Below are 19,770 nucleotides of genomic sequence, written 5' to 3' on the forward strand. Positions count from 1 at the left end.
CTAGCTAGAGCTGTTGTGGGGAAATGTTGAGGGAGCAAAACCATTGTTGTGGTATATAGATGTTGGAGCCTGGAGGACGTTCAGCTCTTTAGCTGCTGGGGGATATGGTGCTGATCTGATCCAAAAATGGAGAGAGGGAGAAGGAGAGGAGAAAAAGAAAAGAAAAAAAGACAATACAGAACTGGCTGGAAAGAAAAGATGAAGTTACATGAGTGTGCAGAGCAGTCATCAGTTCTTGACTGGTGAGGAAGAACAAAGGTCCATAGGAGACTTACCTGGAAAAAGGGAAGCAAAGACTCAAAGAGATGAAAATCTTCACCCAGGATGGGAATGAAAGAAGGGTTCATTGGTCATTGTCAAAGTCCTGGTCTCCGGAGAAGGACTGGGCAGAAGACCCTGAAAGAGATTCTTCTCCCCAACAGAGAAGAAGTAGATGAGTGGTTCCAGGAGGAGCCAAGCCACACTGAGCACAAGATAGTAAAATCCCATCCCATTGTTTTATTTTCACTCTTTCTTAATAAGAAAGAAAGAGACAGAGGGAGTAGTCTCTGGGAGAAAGTTAGGATAAAGCCAGACACCAAACCACAGGTCTGTGTTATATATGCCTGTTGTAAATCCTTGTTGTAAATGGTTTTGCGGTAAATTTAAAAAGCATAAACCCCCCCTGTCTTGTTTTCTATGTTAATTGCCACCCTTGCAAAGCAACATATGTTCAAAAATAATCCCATCAAACTGAGACAAGGGGGTTATTTAGACTTGGTTTTCCCCTTTATTTTAACTTGTTTTAAAAATTGTATTATGTTTTTATTATAGTTTGCTGCCCGGAATTTCATTGGTTAGGTAGGTAGTGACATAATTTTTTTAATCAGGTAATCAAATAAATAAAACTTTACATATTCATGTTTCCAACTGCAGGAATGATGGTCTGCCCTGGGATGTGTTGATGATATGACCTCTGCTTTCTACAACGCCTGTCTCAGCCCCTCTAGCTTCTTACTTATGGGCGTTCCTCAACTGGAAGCAGTCCATGCATGGTTGTCCATCCCCTTTGGCTCCATGTACATTATGGCAGTGCTAGGGAACTGCACCATCCTCTTCATCATCAAGGCAGAGCCCAGCCTCCACCAACCTATGTATCTCTTCCTTTCCATGCTGGCTGTCACGGACTTAGTGCTCTCCTCCTCCGCTCTGCCCAAGCTGCTAGCCATCTTCTGGTTCAACAGCAAAGAGATTGGCTTCCACTCATGCCTCCTGCAGATGTTCACCATTCATTCTTTTGCTACTGTTGAATCAGGGATTTTTCTGGCTATGGCTTATGATCGTTATGTGGCAATATGTACCCCGTTGAGACATAAGGCCATTTTAACCCATTCGACTGTTGTTAAGATTGGGGTGGCAGCTGTCCTGAGAGGCTTCCTCTATATCTCACCTCTCCCTTTGCTTGTGAGGAGACTGACTCATTATCATACCAACATCATCGCACACTCTTATTGTGAGCACATGGCTGTGGTGATACTTTCCTGTGAAGACACCTCAATAAGCAACATCTATGGCATGGCGATTGGCTTTCTGGTCCTCATCATTGATTCCCTGGGCATTGGTCTGTCTTATGTCTTCATCCTCCGGGCAGTGATGAATTTAGACACAGCAGAGACCCGGCTCAAATCTTTTAGCACTTGTAGCTCCCACATTTGTGCCATCTTAGCTTTCTACATCCCCATAGCAGTCTCCTCCCTGACCCACAGGTTTGGTCATCAGGTGTCTCCTCCAACTCATATTCTTCTGGCCAACTTCTACCTCATCTTTCCCCCTGTCTTAAATCCCATTATTTATACTGTCCGGTCTCAAGTAATGCAGAGAAAGTTGGTCAAGATGCTATCCTGGGCCCACAGGCTAATCAGAGGCCTTTTGTGAGCTTTTTAGAAAGGATTTTTTTTAAAAAAAATCCAAATCACTTTGTCTATGAATTTGCTTGATCAAAAGTTAGCTAAAAACCTTCTCTGACACTTACCTTAAGAAGCTAAAGAGGCTGACCATAAACACTTCAGTTAAAGGAAGTGTTAGTCTAATTGGCCAACTGTGGACATTTAGCTTAAGCTATGACCAAGAGTATCCAGGCAAAGATCCAGAGGTAAAGAGCTCATCATTAGCATGCTAAAAAGCATATCTAGGGGTGGAGAGCTTATTAATTAAATGCACACACACACTCCTATGCATAGTATGAGATGTCAGCCTAAATTGCGCATGTCTTTAATAAATTAGGAAGTAATGAAGAAATATCAGAAAATTCTGATTTTAATGTGTAGCAATAGAGATTGGACAACCATTTGTCTGAAATGGTATAAGGTTTCCTGCCTAAGCAAGGGGTTGGACTAGATGACCTCCAAGGTCCCTTCCAACTCTGGTATCCTATCCTGTCCTATCCTATCCTATCCTATCCTATCCTATCCTATCCTATCCTATCCTATCCTATCCTATCCTATCCTATCCTATCCTATTCTATTCTATTCTATTCTATTCTATTCTATTCTATTCATAGCACTTAGATTTATATACTGCTTCACAGTGCTTTACACCCCTCTCTAAATGGTTTACAGAGTCAGCACATTGTCCCCAACAATCTGGGGCCTCATTTTATCAACCTCAGAATAATGGAAGGCTGAGTCAGCCTTGAGCCAGTGAGATTTGAACTGCCGAACTGCTGGCAGTCAGCACTCAATAGTATTAGCCTGCAATACTACATTCTAACCACTGTGTCACCATGGTGGTATTAATGCTATATGTGATTTTAATGCTATAAAACAGACTAATGAATACCAGCAGGCATGTTTGATTTGGACTTGAGTTCCAAGTGTACTTATCTTTAATTCTGTACAGAAATAAAGTGTTGAACCTCGATTTCCTCTCTCAGCATGATTATTGGCTCAAATTGTGCCAAATAAAAGGAACCCAGTTTTGGACTGGGCCAATACACACAAGATGATTTCCTTGATTGGTCAGTAAAGCAGGTGCCTGGAGTAGCTTTAAGCCTTTTGAAGAAGCAAGTTGCACAGAAAACCTGATGCTATTTTTAAAATGGGTTAGTTGAAAACCTAGCTCCTTTGAGTTTCTTATTTCCAAGGTCATAATGAACTTCATGTTGGTGCACTGTGGAATTGCAATGCTTAGCAATGCCAATACCATCATTCTGTTCAGGAAGGGCTTTATCTTAGTGTGCTGGGAATTGTAGTCCCATATGGTGCCAAACTGTCTTTGGATCATGAATGCAAAAGACAAAACTGGATTGATGTGAGGCTTCAGAAATAGGACTGTTTTGGATGCCCCATCAAATTCAAAACCACTTAAATCCTTTTGAGGTGGGGCTCAGGGTCAAGTGAGTGGGACTACCACACAGATAGGGAAAGTTGGTTATTTTAGGGTAAAATTTTGACATTTAGCTTTGGTAATTGAACTGGGGTATGCCGGGTTTAGATGTGCTTCTCAATTTTCATAGAGCTCCTCTCTCAGGGTGGCAGAAGATCTCGGTAATTCTGATCCCCCAGTCCCAAATGCAATGGGTTTTGCAAGCAATGGATCAAATTCCTACAGTGATTGATACCAACTGTGTAACAATGCTATCATGCAAAGGTCGGAGAATGATGCCAATGACATTAAATCACATCTGTCTGAGGAAATGGCATGGCTGAATAAATGGATTCTCCCTCCCCTCACTGCCCATCCCCAGAAATGAGCTCAGTGGAGATTTCATTGTTTAATTTTTAGCAATTGCAGAATTCTCCACAGATGGTCAAAAGAGTCAGAATGGTGGGTGCAACCATGCAGTGGAAATCCTGCCTCTTTTTAAATATCCATTGCATGTAAAACGGTCGGGACTTCAATTATGGGCACACTAGCAAAGGGCAGGCAAAGAAACTTCCTTTCCTGTTTTTGTTCCCACTGCACCTGCCTCTGAGCCTGGAGCCACTAACTGGTGTTTTCTCCAACCCCAGGATCTGTAGCCATGGGTTGTCTCTTTGACAACCATAATGTTCCTGCTTTCCCTCAGGATGGACACTGTGCTGCCCAACTGTTGGGCTTGCATTGGGTCCTCCTGCAGCAAGGGGGCACTCTCCTTTAGCTCTCTGTCATTGGGAGGCATAGAAAGAGAGGTGGCAGGAAGGAAGCCCAGTGGGAGAGAGATCTTTATTTTTGGATCACACAGTCTCGCAATGTTCCAAGTGATGAACACCAAACTTGTCCCAGCTGCTTCCAATCCTGGAGCCCCAAAGTGTTCATTAGAAACAAGAATGTTCAGAGTGCTTAGGAGCTGCTACCATCTTGTCTGTCCCTTATCTTTTGTGTCTTCCTGCAAGAAAGGGAATCCATAGTCAGCCTAACCAAGACTGGTCAAAGACAAGAGTGTATGGAACCAAATGGTAATAACCAGATCAATGCTTCAACAGAGCCTCTGCACTTGATTCAGTAATTGTCCTCACTTTCCCTTCCTCAGCTTGTAACAGGCACCCTTCAATTATATTGTAGCAGTAACACTGACATGGGCAAATTAACCAGATGGCACCACCTTGGGAAAGACTAACCCAGACAAGGTTATTAGCATTAACAGAGACTGAGGCAATACCAATTATTTTAGATTTTATTTTTTTATCCTGCCTTTATATATATATATTTACAACTCAAATGACGGACATACTTAATACACCGCCCTTTCCCTATGTTTCCAATAACAACCCTGAGAGTGGGTTGAACTGAAGGAGAGTTACTGCCCCAAAGTCATCCATACAGTTTTCATGCCAAGGCAGGACTAGAACTCACTGTCTCCTGGTTTCTAGGCAGCACTTTCACCTATATGCCAAACTGGCTCTTAATTTTTAATTTAATTTTGCATAATCATTCGGTGAAACAGAGATAATGCAATTTTACAGCTCAGCCCATTCTACACTAGTACACCATCAACATTTGTCCTTTAGGCAGCTTAATTGTTTGCAAATCTTTGATAGAAGGATCTTTTGAGTCCAGCTGGATTGTTGCATCCTCCAGGTTTGTTGGAAGATTTAGTAGCTGAATGTAAAAGCTTTCTGTTAGATCTGAAGTTTCAAAGTTTTCTGAGGACAAGAAAGATCTGAAAGGCAGGTGATTGAAGAGAAGGACCAGTAAATATGCTGAGTTGTAGGCCAAACTTGGAGTTTCTCTAAGGTATTCTTCAGCAAATGATATGAATATTAACATTTAAACATGAACATTTAACACCTGCAAGGTGTCCTTCTCACCTTCTGGCTTCTAACAATTGGAATCAAGGCTCAAATCGTGTTGCAAAGAATGGCTTTAGCATTTGCTGGCGGAGTTGCTTGGTTTTCATGCCATAGATAATGGGATTCAGCATGGGGGGCACCAGAAGATATAGGTCAGCCAACAAGATGTGGATATGTGCAGGAATATTGTGTCCCCAGCGCTGAGAGTAAAAAGAGAAAAGGGCAGGCGTGTAAAAGATCAGGATGACACAGATGTGGGAGCCACAAGTGCTAAAGGATTTCTGCCGGGCTTCTTTGGAGGAGAGTCCCTGGACTGTTCTGAGGATGAGCACATAGGAGACAGCAATGAAGATTGAATCTGAGCCCACCACAAAGGTGGCTGCTGTGATCCCATAGATGTTGTTGGGTGTTGTATTTCCACAGGCCAGCTTTACCACAGCCATGTGCTCACAGTAGGAATGGGCAATGACATTAGGCCCACAATATGGGAGATGGCTCACCATACAGGTCAAGGGGGTCATGAACCCAATGCCCCTCATGAAGGCTGCACATCCAATCTTAGCAATGACAGAACTGGTGAGAATGGTAGTGTAACGCAAGGGGGCACAGATTGCTACAAAGCGATCAAAGGCCATGGCAAGCAGCACACCTGACTCCACAGCTGAGAAGCCATGAATGAAAAACATCTGTATCACACAAGCTTTGAAGCCAATTGTATGGGAGTGGAACCAGAAGATACTCAGAATCTTGGGCACAGTGGAGGTGGTCAGTATCAAGTCAAGGACAGCTAACATGCAAAGGAAATAATACATGGGCAAGTGAAGGCTAGGTTCCCTTCTGACCACAAAGAGGATGGTGATGTTCCCCACCAAAGAGATCAAATACATGGAGCAGAAGGGGAAGGCAATCCAAAACTGGGCACTTTCTAGGCCTGGAATCCCCATTAGGGAAAAAAAGAGACACCTCTTGATTGATTGTAACAGGACATGACATCTAACTGGCTTCAGCAACCATTTCACTACCTGCAACAGAGACAAGATGGTCAGAGAAACGGACGCATTGGTAAAATTGCAAAACCTTTGCAGTTGAAGAAGTCCCTTCCAGGGAGTGCCATCAACTCTTTTCTTTCCCAAAATTCGCAGTCCTTGAAAATTTTATTTTAAAATTCTTCATGACTTATTATAATTGGGATTGGCTTCTACATTATACATGTATTTTGGTGGTTTATTCTGTTGGTTGAACCTTGTCACATAGATTATTAAAATACACAAGATTAAGAAAATTTCAAGGTGCCAAAGCAGCATACTTTTGCTGGGAACATCCAGCTCAGAAAGGGAATGGCACTCTAATCCTGAAGGAGCTGGCCATGCTGGGACCAGTAGGTTGACCCTAATCTCATAAAGTCTCATATACATGTACATGCACATACCCACATGGAATATTTCTGTAGATAGTTGAGATGATTCCGTCACATCCTTAAGGGATTGATGGAAAAACTCTATCCAGCTTAGAAGCTCCTATATCCTGATTGGTAACAAAAGACCTGGTTATGGCCTTCTCTCAAGATGCCTTCTAGAAACATAGAAGGAATACATGCATACAATGGAAAATTGTTGTTTGTGCGTCTCTGTGTTGTATGGCATACAAGGAAAAGAAAATAAGCCTGGCACAACTTCTTCAGGACCTGCAATAGCAAAGAGATTTGTACAAAGTCAGGGAAGCGACAATCCAATGAGTTTAGGGGGACATCATTACTGCAATTCCCTTCCCTTCCCTTCCCTTCCCTTCCCTTCCCTTCCCTTCCCTTCCCTTCCCTTCCCTTCCCTTCCCTTTCCTTTCCTTTCCTCGTCAGGATGATCAGCACTGCTGGAGGAAAGCCAGGTGAAGCTATAGCAGCTCCAACTCAGGAGGAGTCTGGGAGCCCCTTTTCCAACTAACTCATTTTATTAAAAGGTAGAAACTTTCACAAATTGTACCTCACTTCATCAGATATGTGGAGGGACTGAACTGATGTAGGGTTTAAATTGGAATGGAGAAGGGAAGAATAGGAAGATAAGTAGGTTATGGCGATTTACATTCCATGGGAGATAGTTTTCAATACCCTTATTAATTGTACAGACTACAGTTGTAGTACATTAGGAACTTATCGTATCAGTAGTAACTCTTTCTGAATCTCCAAATAGATTTAACCAATGTTTCTCAACACTGGCAACATTTAGATGTGTGAATTTCAGTTCCCAAATTCCCTAGCAATTTAAACCCTAAAATCTTGGCAGCCTCCAAGTGAACCCCTATGCACCAGAATGGCATGCTATCAGCAAAAGCTGTTGTTTTGTCAGTACTCTAGAAATTCTACTTTAAAAACCAACTTCAATTATATGTAATTAAATTGGACACGACTAGCGCTACCACCATCCATAAGCCCTGGACAAATCCTAATCCAGCAAGGGGGCTAGGAGGAGTGGGGCACCTTGGGCTGACTCCATCTAGCACAACTTCTGACCAAAACCCTAGTATAACTGAAGCCGCTCAGGCTGATCCCCTCCGTCCCCCTACAATTACTCACCATCACCCTTCCAAGCCTTAGTTTTTGCACCCCTCTGGTGCCAGATTCAGTGACCACAATGCATTTCTTGCACAACCTAGCTGTCAACTCTGTTATCAGACCCACAGCTACAGTACGTCATGCTTACCTGGAGCTTGTTCCTGGGTCACAGCCAAGGGTCTGTAGACGTACACATTATACCTGACACAAACAGACTGGGAGGAAGAGGGTGCCTTAATAGTGTGGTTCCGATACCTGTGGGATCAGTAGTCTCCACACATTGCAGGAGGGAATACCCTGACTGAAATCAACATGTCTGCTAACTAATGCAGGAAGGAATACAGTACATATGCAGAAGGAAACAATAATGCAGAAGGAAATCCAGAAGGCAATACAAATCCCTGTAGGTTGGTATAAAGCAAATTTTGGGAAAACCCAGAGGATGCAATGGATTTGTTGGAAATCTCCTTGAGAAATGTAAATATGGATTCCTTCAGGCTCTTTGCTTCGCACTAAACTGCATGCTTTATAGTGTTTATTATAACAATAGCGTGATTTGTTTGTATGCCTCTTGCCCCCTCTCTCATCTGTTTTATAAGGTCACTTAGAGTTGACAGCAATTTGATGGCACATAATCATTCAATCAATTTGATCCTGCTCTAAAAAGCAAAGAGGCACCCAAATCACACCAAACAGAAAGTAAGATTTGCTTTCAAGGTACAAGTGTAGAACCAACAATATTATTTTCTCCATTTTTCTTGTCTACAGTGATCTGTTTGTTTTACATAGCTTTCACCTGGGAAAACCCACACTTTCTCAGCCAGAAGAAGGGGTTATCAACCTGGGGTGAGTCAAGATGGCATTTTCAGATGCCTTCTGATGCCTCTGTAGGCATTTCCTCAACATACCTGACCTAGTTACTGAGTTCACCCATTCACTGAGTGTACACAACACATTGAATGAACCAAATAGGCCCACTTTGCAAAAAAAAAAAAACAGTCAGATTGCCAGGGTTAACATCTGCCAAACTAAGAAGTGATGTCTGTGGTCACTGGGCCTGTAATTGGCCTAGTTAAAGAGGTTGTGTGAACTCAGCCATGAAGTCTTGGGTCTAAGATTTCTGGGAGCTGAGCAATATCTCTTTAAAAAGGGGCAGGTCATAGCTCTGAATGTGTTTTCATGAGATCAAGAAGATGGTTGTTGAAAGGCAAAAATAATTTACTGATGGATTTGCAGAACATACAGCATTTATCCATATCAGTTAGAGAAATAGACACAGGCTAACAGCCACCTCAAAATACTTCATTTCTGTCCTTTAGTGGGCAGAAAAATACAATCACAGTGTCATAAATGTCATGTAAAGTTGGAAGGTACATTTTAGTCCAGCACTCAGGAATATGCAGGAAAAACAGCAAGCAAATATTGATATACCCTGATCCACTCTTGTTACAATTTTATTCTGCAAGTTACTCTGGCTCCCAGTATGCTTCTGGGTGCAATTCAAGTGCCACTATTTACTTACAAAGCCCTTCATGGCTTAATGTGTTCAGAAACCACTCAGAATTCAGCTCTCAATTTTCCTTCTGACAAGCTTTTCTGGACTAGAAAAAAACCATTTCTGGATTTCCCTCTCCATCTGCTCCATGTATTTCATTTTTGTAGGCCCTGACTGGGAACTGTATCATCTTCTTTGTCAACAAGATGGACCAAACTCTCCACACCCCTATTCATTATTTCCTTTTTATGCTGGCACTTTTGGACGTGGGCTTATTCTTTGCCTCTTTGCCCACCATCCTGAGGTCCTGTGGTTCAACCTCTGTGTAATCCATTTTGATGCCCGCTTGATCCTGTTATTTCTTCATCCATGCCTTTGCCATTGATAAATCTGGTATTTTACTTTCTATGTCCTTTGATTGCTTGGTAGTTGTCCATAATGTTTTGAGATACAGAAATGTTTTGACCAATAAAACCATTATCAAGTTTGGGATGGGAGCAGATTTATCATTGATCTATCCTATCGTATTAGGATCCATCTTATTAAGGAAGTTAGAATATGGAAGAATAAATGTCCTTTCCTATTCTGGGTTTGTATTCAGATCTCCTAAAAGCGGTTCATTTAGATAGGAGGATTCTTAACTGAAAAAACTATAGTATAAGAGCTTTAGGTCCCATATGAAATGTTCTTCATGTATTCCTATGAGGACTTGCAATTCAAGGTTTATACTTAGCAATTGGGAAAGAGTCTAACCAAAACAGATGGAACTCTTCCTTGCCATGATTTGGAAGCTCTAATTCTGCTGATATAACCTAGAATTGCATTCCCTTTCTTTCATGTATCTTACCCTGTGGAACCATATAGAGGTCGAAATTGTCTTCAAGGGACCTCCTGATTTGCTTAAGCAACGCCCATGCCTTGATGCCAGAATGACTGGCTTTGTCTGGCTGGATCTTCCTTTTCTTATTTCTGAACATAAACACGTACCCTCTTCCAGTCATTAGGCATGTCATCAGTTCTGAGATTCCTCAAATATTTAAAGTTTTGGCCAGATTGAATCAGCCAGAAAATTCCTGCACTATCTTCCTTGAACACTTAGTTTGAAAGTGGTACAAGCACACCATTCAGACATAAGAAGCCCATAAACATGGGTGGAGCAGCCTGCTCAACTCAGCTGGAAAACAACTTCTGTGGCTACCAAAATTGGGTGATGGAGCAACCTGACTGCTCTCATCGAGGAGTTTGAAGTCACAAAGCCATATTAATGTATGGCTTTGCAAAGGTCCAAACTGTTCTGCCTCAACAAAAGCTAGAATTTCAATTTCTTTGGTTGCCCACCATAAAGTTCTGCTAGGATTTCCAATGGCATCAGGTCCATCCACAAAAGTAAAGTGAAAGTAATTATGCAGTTTGTTCCTTTTAGGTAATGCCATTTCATTTGCCTTCTTGAAACCTTCCTCTCCCCTATGAAAGAGCAACTTCACTCTTCCCCAGTCTGCTGCTTCCCAGAATGTTAGTCTGTTGTCATGGCTTGGGAGGCTCAGGGAAGCTATCCTGTTGAGGAAGGCTGTGCCATCAGGCAAGTTTCCTAGATCCAGAAAAAGCACTTCCATATTTGGAGTGGAGGCGGGACCAGCTGAGGTACAGTGGTATACAGTAGAAGAAGGTTCAGAGTGACCTCAAGAAGCCACACACATATAGATCTTTTATAAAATTGGAAGAAATTGTGTAGTTGTACCTAGAGGAAGAAGATGAATTCAAAGAAACAGAAGGGGAAGGAAGGAAGGAAGGAAGGAAGGAAGGAAGGAAGGAAGGAAGGAAGGAAGGAAGGAAGGAAGGAAGGAAGGAAGGAAGGAAGGAAGTCCTTGAATAAAGAAAAGAGTTCCTGCCATAGGTATTCATTCTGGATGGTTCTGTTCCAAACCCCCATGGTGTCTGTGAAGAAGGACTTAAGGCCATGTAACTTTTATTTGGGATCCCTGGCACGTTTCTTAAAGCCCACTCTATTCTTCTCATGCTTGCACACAGATGCAAACAATTGCAAGACAGGAGGAAGAACTTTGGGGCTATCCTAGGCTTACCAACAATAAAACAAAAGCTCTGAAAACTTATATAGCTGCCCATCCGTTAACCAATTCTGGGTGGCTTCCAATCAAAAGTTAAAACAGCACATATGAAATTATATTAAAAGTATAAAATTCAACAGATTGAAACATTAAAAACAACAGAGACCAAAATTCTATTGTACAATTATCTAGTCTTCTCTCAGTACTTGGAGGAAGACCCAGATCTTTGATGCTTTAGGGAAGCATGTCATGTCACGTCATGTCATGACATGCAGGGCTTTAAAGGTGATGACCGACACCTTGAATTGTACCCAGAAAGAAACTGGAAGCCAGTGCAGCTCTTGCAACTGAGGTGTTATATGGGCAAACCGAGGAGCCCATTACTGTGTATACGGCTACATTCTGGACCAGTTGAAGTCTGTGATGCACAGAAATATAACAGTCCAGGCATGCGCATCTCTCTGTGGGATTCTTTTTTCCTTTTGAAGAACTTTACACCCACTTGACCTCAGTTTCATTTTTTCCGTTTTCAGCCCTTTATCTAGTCTAGTAAGATCATTTTGAAGTTTACTTCTGTCCTTTCCTACCCAACTTTGCATGGTTTCATCCATACCCCTAAAAATCCAGTGTATTTTTCTTAGAAAGGTAGACTTCACTACCTGAGGCACTAAAACATTTTGGAGCACAAAGTCCATCAGCTGCAACCAGCTCACAAACAATCAAAGCACTTTATCCAGAAAGACGCAGTGTATAGGAAAACCAGTTAAACCATTCTTGAGAGATGGCTTACTTGTCTTTTTCTTCAAAACCTTTGGAGGTGGAGAATCCACAACCTCCAGACTTTCCCTGTTCCTGTATTGTACAGTACCGATCTTTCCATCAGTAAGTTTTTATATCTGTTTAAACTAACTCTGCAGTCACTATTTATATCCATTTGCTTCTCATCCTTATTTCTATGCTAATGGGACTTTGTTTATTTTAAAAGACTCCACATGACCTGAAGAAGGAGATCAAGAGCCCAGTATTCTCTTCAAGTCAAAGAAAGTTTGTTGGTATTTCAGCCATGCAGCTACTGTACTACTGAATGAATGTGATTAGGTATATTGGTTTAAAGGACTTATAAAGGTGCAATGCATGACTCCCTTTAGCAGGAAATATTTACACAACAACTACCCCATAAATGGTTAAATTCACAAAACAAAGAGAACAGGCCTTTGGAAGAAGAAGAACTAATTGATTGTCTACTAGCCCAAGATGGGTACTTGTAAAATGTTAAGCTCATTTAGAATGACTGACGGTTGCAGAATAGATGAAGAGATATTGGAGAAGGAGGAGTTTCAGAAAGAGTAGCTTGCTTTGGATGTGGGGTGGGGGCGGGGGGGGGAGAGAAGACTGCTGGTTGCAATCAATGAGAACAGAGAAATGAACTACTGAAGTTGGATGTGGAGATCCATTCTGAAGTGGTGGAAGAATCAGTCAGTTCATATTTTCCGTGATGGATAAAGGCTTCTATATCAGAATTAGGGAGTCAGTTCTTTAAGTCAGGGGTCAGCTCAGCCTTGAAGCACACTAGGCAGGGGCGGAATAACAGGGAAATTCCCACAAGAAACTTCCTGCTGTCCAGCTTCGGTCTCTGAATGCTCTCTATAGACTCACATGCAGCTGATTCCAGGAGACTCCCAAAGGGACACTGTATCTTGAAGGTCTATAAACCCTCTTCCGTTTGTCAGACAAAGGCAAAGACTGGCTGGCATGGATTTGGCTGATCATGAACAGGTGTTTTCTGAGCTCCAACACATCAGTTTGCTCCTTTAACGAGGGGCACCTGCCACTAAGGTGCTGCAAAAGAGGAAGCTCTGTGTGATGTGTGACAGTTGAGTTCTGAAGTGCAAACAGATCCAGACAAAATTTGATTCCTGCAGTTTTGTTCTCCAAAGGCTGCATTACAAATTGGGTCTGGATACATGAAGGAGCTGCAGCTGAAAATGCAAAAGTATTACATGAGAATGTTTTTAGGGATGCAGCGGTCTGTTTTGATCCTTCAGCTTGTCAGCTGCGTAAACTTTGAGCATTCCAGCTAATTCTAGGGAAGTGTGGATCTTTCCTCAGATGATTTCTCTCCTAACATTTGGGTCTAGTGAGTCACATTTGGGGTGCTTCTGGGAATAGGCAAAATTACATCATTTTAAACATTACTTCATTTGTGTCTCTTATGCTCTAGTATTTTTAAAAGAGATCCCTTTGGTTGGCTTTCCATAATTTTGCTAATTTGTATTTGTTGGTCCATGTCCCCAGGAAGAGATAGTAAAGTATATACGAAACTATTGTATACTATGTTTGCTTTCATTATAAATCCTGAAGCTAGATGTGTAAAAATGTGCATTAAATGGGACAGAAGTTCAAGACTGCATCAGACAAATGAATGAATGAATAAAGACATTTTACAAATTGTGAAGGCTATTAGAACAGCCTATATAGTCCACTTCCCCTTAATCTTTCAGGGCACAGATGTTAGATTATGTCATATCTGCATGTACAGGACTTTATATGACTTTCATCAATCCTCTTGGAGAAGAGGGTGGAAACCTCTTTATTTTTGCACAGTGTATATCCTGTCTGTTATTTTTAGTTATATGACTACCACAGTTACCAGTTTAAGCCTTACTAAAAATCATCAGACTTGGAAATCTCTCTTTATCTCTGTACTACAAAAGTCTTGGGAGGTGAACTGAAAAGACCCTTCTGATAGCTTCTAAACATCTTTTCCTGCAAGCTACTCAGTACCAGGATCTAGATAGCTCCTATAGCTAATACTCTATTTATTGTTATTCAAGTGCAAAGGTCTGCGAGTTTAATTCTCAGAAGAAGGTTTGAAAACCATAGAATAATGTCAGGGTGATGGCTCCCAATAAAGATGAGACTGGTGACATGGAGTGTCATGATGGACAGTGGAAGTGCCACATTAATATGTTTGAGAAAGTGAGAAAAATTGTTTAGAAAAAATATTATTTTATTAAAGTGTTTGGAATGAAGCCTAACATTGGTTTGATGGATTCCTTCTTCTGTTTCTTTTCTCAGACTTTTTAAATTCTAGGTTGAGTCATGTACCCTTTCTCTTCCTATGATGACCATAGTGAATGAAACTGACTACAGCCTCATGCAGTTTTTCTTGAAAGGAGTCCCAGGACTGGAACATGCCCATCTCTGGATCTCCTTTCCATTTTTCTCTATGTATCTCATTGGCATGTTGGGGAACTGTGGACTTCTCTACATCATCTGGGCTGAGGAAGCCCTTCACAGGCCCATGTACTACTTCCTCTGCATGTTGTCTGTCACAGACATAGTTATGGGAACCTCTACGATGCCAAAAGCATTCTGCATTTTTTGGCTAAACCTGGAGAAGATCAGCTTCAGAGACTGCCTGATCCAGATGTACATTGTTCACACTTTCACAGGGATGGAATCTGGAGTCCTCATGCTCATGGCTTTGGACCGCTTTGTAGCTATCTGTTATCCATTAAGATATGCTACTATCTTGACCCACCCAGTCATTCTTAAGGTAGGGATCCTCACCTTCCTCAGAGGAGCAATTCTCATCCTCCCCTTTCCTTTTCTGGTCAGGAAAATGATATATTGCAACAGCAGAGCTATTGCTCACACCTATTGTGACCACATGGCAGTGGTAAAGCTGGCTTGCAGCAATATCCGAGTTGATGCTATATATGGCCTGACAGTTGCCATGTTGATTGGGGGCTTTGATATCTCCTGCATTACAATGTCTTACTTCATGATCCTGAAGGCAGTTGTGGGCCTTTCCTCTTCAGAACAAAGGAGCAAGGCATTTGGCACCTGCACTGCTCATCTCTGTGCCATTGCTATCTCTTATACACCAGCCTTCTTCACCTTCTTTGCACACCGTTTTGGTGGTCATCACATCGCTCCTCATGTTCACATCATTATGGCTAATCTTTACATTCTTCTGCCTCCCATGATGAACCCCATTGTTTATGGAGTGAAGACAAAAGAGATCCGTGAGAGTGTCCTGAGGTTGTTCCATAAGGAAAAAAGTATGACAACACCTAACCATTGATGGGGAAAATTGATCCATAAGTATGCCATCAGCAGAATAAATAATCCTGTGTTATGGGTAAGACTTGCACTTAAATTAACATCTACTTCTGGTGAAGTAGCAAAGCTTACATCACTAGCTGGCAAGGAGGAAAATCCAACCATCAATCAAGATGATCACAAGACCCAACCCTTCCATCTTCTCAAATAATTTTAGAAATATCCAGAGAAGATTGTACTAATTCCCAATGATTTTATAAACTTCCTAGAAGAATTGGCATAAATAACCATGCTTAAGAAGGACCTTTGCTGAGAAGTTTGGGGCATGATTATTCTCGCTGAAAGTAAAGTTTTCTATTCTCAGGGATAGGTCTTTGTCTTATATTTTATTCCAAAAACATGCAAGGAGAAGGTGGGAAATGGATCCCATAGGATGAGGCCTGAACCAGAGTGGAAACCCAAAGGGATCTCTTGGGATGCTTTTCTCTCAGAAATCTCCCTTACCAAATATCCATGTACAGAGAAAAGAGTTAAGAGTTTTCTCTTCTGCTCTGGCTTATTTATTGGATGATGCTTAAGCTTAGTAAGCCACTCTAGCATGTTTTCAGGCAGTTGGAGAGTAAGTCATGCAGGTCATTAAGTGGGTCACCATGTGACTGACCCATGTTTACATTTTAAACAAATGTGTCAGTTGTAAAAGAAAACACTACAACTGAAACTATTGCTCTCAGTGGGCATTTTTGCCAGAAACCAGAAGTGAATAGTGGTTTCCAGCAAAAAATAAAAACTTCAGTTGTGGTCACATGACCATGGATTTGTCCACAGGAAATGTTTTATCACTTTTTTTTACTATATCATAGGGATATATAAAAGAGCCTTGGTGGAGCAGTGGGCTGATGCCTCCTTAAGTAATACCAGCTGCCTGCAATTAGTGCAGGTTCGCATCCCACCAGGCTCAAGGTTGACTCAGCCTTCCATCCTTCCCAGGTAGGTAAAATGAGGACCCAGATTGTTGGGGGCAATAAGCTGACTTTGTAATAATGCCGCTTGGTGTGTGTGTGAAAGCCCTAACAAGCAGGCATATACATAGAATGAAGGCTACTGCTAAGCTTGTAAGCCGCCCTGAGTCTTCGGAGAAGGGCGGGATATAAATGTAATAAAAATAAAAAAATAAATAAAATTTTTGACGCATTTTAAGTTAACCCATTTGATTCAAATATTATTGCCTTATGACATACCCTTTTTGGTGACACACAAACCGGAAACTTTTAGTAGTACATTGTGATGGTATATACAGCTGGTGTTCAATTTATAGCCACAATTGAACCCAAAATTTCTGTTGTTAAGCAAGACATTTATTAAGTGCCCCATTTTATGACCTTTCTTGTCACAGTTGTTAAATGAATCACTGCAGTTGATAAGTTAATAACCTGGTTGTTAAGTGAATCTGGCTTCCCATTGACTTTGCTTGTGGAAAGGTCGCAAAAAGTGATCGTATGACTTTGGGACACAGCAACGGTCATAAATATGAAACAGTTGCCAAGCATCTGAATTTTGATCATGGAGATGCTGCCAAGGTTGTAACTGTGAAAAACTGTCATACGTCACTTTGAATGGTCACTAAATGAACTGTTGTAAGTTAAGAACTACCTATAGTAAGAAGGTAGATTCCCAGGAGAGAGGGAGTACATTCCAAAGGAGTAAGAGGCAGCTCATTTCAGATACTTTGTGTGAGAAAAAAAAAGGGTGAAGGAAGCTCCTTCCTAATAATTCCTAGACATAGGATTCATGTGGGCAGTAGTTTGTTTTTATTTGGCAAAATTCTGTCAATAAGTATGGTACAATAAAGAAATCTACCTGAAAGAGTCATTTAATGTCTTCCTTGTGTTTTTTTGTTGTTGTGGGTGGGGGTGGTGTATATATAGACAAGATTGAAAGTTGCAAACTTATAATAAATTATAGTAAGACTTTGCAATAAATAGGTAGGAAAATGGAACCAAGCAAAGAATTAGCATTAGGTTTAGATATAAGGAATAATAATTAATTGTTCTACATTTAAACAGGGGTGGTTTTTGGGGGGAAACAACAAATTCAGTCTTTGTGTCTGTGACCTGTATGAGATTAACAAAAACCCTAATAATCATTATGTGTCATGAGAAAAAGAGCTGCAGCCAAAGGAAAACATCTCTATGGCATTCAGGAAGATCAAACCCCAGAATTTTCTCGAGTGCATTATAACCTTGAATCCTGGAAGGTCCTTCTCAAGCAATTCTGTGGAATCACCAGGTGACTCTGCATTGGATCTCGTTGGTCTTCATTTTATATATGAGATGGCTCAATACTGGAGGTACCAGAAGGTATAGGTTGGCCAGGACAGTATAGCTATTGGAGTCATGGATCTCCTGAAAGCTGTGCTCCATTGACAATCCAATGAAGGGATAGAGGAAAGAAAGACAGCAGAGAAGTGAGAGAAAAAGATTCCCAGGGCCTTCAGTTGTGTCCCTTGAGATAGACTGAGGGCAGTCTTCAGGATGAAGATGTAAAAAGAGAAATGAGTGAATGGCAAAAATGTTGACCACCAGTCCATAGATAGCATTGAGTTTAATACTGGCACGAACCAGCTTCACAACCTCTTGATGTAGGCAGTAAGAATATGAGAGAATATTTGTTTGGCAAAAGGGCAGTCTCTTAATGTAAATTGGCAAGGGTACCATGAAGGCTGCTTCATGGATTACTGCCACCAGGCCTATCTTATCTATCCTGTGGCCAGTGAGGATAAAAGAATGATTCAGTGGATAGTAATGGCAATGTGGTGGTCCAAAGCCATAATTAACAACATGGCTGGCTCCATTCCCAATAAGCTTTGGATGCAGAACTCCTGGAACAAGGAAGTATCAAAGGCAATGCTATAGAATTGAACCCAGTTATGGCCATCATCTTGAGCATAGTAGATAAGGAGAGCATGATGTCAGTGGATGCCAGCATGCAGAGGAAAAAGATACATAGGTTGGTAGAGGCAATGATCTACACTGACAGTGTAAATAACAGTACTGTTCCCAAGGAGAATCAGGGCAAACAAGAAACTGAAAAGGAAAGCCAACCAGAAGTGAACTTCTAAACTGGGGAAGCCAATAAAATAAAGACCAAAGCAGAAAGTTTGCCTTGATGAAGAGACAGCATGCATCTTGTGCCTCCAAGTGCCTTTTCAGGAAAAACTGGAACCAAAAGAATTGTAATCATTTTCATCTTCACATAGCATTTTCTATAGTGTCACGGTGCCTGAGCTGCCTATCTTGCCCAAATTGGGCCCTCTAGATAAGGCAGGGTCTGTTTCCAACTCTTTTTACATGCACTGCAATGAACAACATAAAAGAGAAAGGAAAGGAAGGAGTGTTGGGATCCTCGGCAAGGCCTAACTCCTAAGGTAGGCAGACCTTTCTCACGCCATGACTATTGCCGTGGAACGATCAGCAAGCAAGGAAGACATGAGGGTTTGGCTCCCTGACCCCAGAGCAAATCTGACACAGATATTGTCAGTCAAAATGATTAGAAGCTTGCCCATTACAGACAATAGATTTGTTGCAGACCTCACTTTAATATACATTCCATTGTGTCTAGACCTGGAGTGATTTTCATTAGAGAGCTCCCTTAAGTGAGAAAAGAAATATACAGGGAGGACAATTTTATGGAAATAATATAAGCATGTACAGCATCATCAAGCACTGTCTGATTTAATTTAACTTTCTTGCTTTATATTTTTATTGCAATGTTATGTTTGATATTATAATTATGAATTATATTTTGTGACAGTTGCATTGTAAACTGTGATGGGTTGGTTAGAGGATGTGTTCTGGTACTTTTGTTAGTGTGTAAATGTACTTTTCATGAGAAAGGCAGGGCTAGATGAATCAAAAGTTGGAATTAAGATTGCTGTGAGAAATATCAACAACCTAAGATATGCAGATGATACCACTCTAATGGCAGAAAGTGAAGAAGAACTAAAGAGCCTCTTGTTACGGGTGAAGAAGGAGAGTGCAAAACTTGGGTTGAAACTAAACATTAAGAAAACCAAGATCATGGCATCTGGCCCTCTCAATTCCTGGCAAATAGATGGGGAAGAAATGGAGGTAGTGACAGATTTTATTTTATTTTATTTTATTTTATTTTATTATTTTATTTTATTTTATTTTATTTTATTTTATTTTATTTTATTTTATTTTATTTTATTTTATTTTATTTTATTTTATTTTATTTTATTTTATTTTATTTTATTTTATTATTTTATTTTATTTTATTTTATTTTATTTTATTTTATTTATTATTTTATTTTATTATTTTATTTTATTT

General features: G+C 40.8%; 1 protein-coding gene across 1 annotated transcript; it reads left to right on the forward strand.

Annotated features, from left to right (window-relative positions):
* Positions 1–948: 948 nt before the first annotated feature.
* LOC310640399 (uncharacterized protein) lies at positions 949–18,541 on the forward strand (the record flags this gene model as incomplete). Its single annotated transcript, XM_083362608.1, has 4 exons — positions 949–1,910; positions 13,985–14,078; positions 14,450–15,422; positions 18,285–18,541. 4 exons carry the CDS (start codon positions 949–951, stop codon positions 18,539–18,541), a joined length of 2,286 nt encoding a protein of 761 aa, XP_083218734.1.
* Positions 18,542–19,770: the final 1,229 nt, after the last annotated feature.

Source organism: Vipera ursinii, assembly GCF_947247035.1.
Source record: "Vipera ursinii genome assembly, chromosome: 4".
NCBI lineage: Eukaryota > Metazoa > Chordata > Lepidosauria > Squamata > Viperidae > Vipera > Vipera ursinii.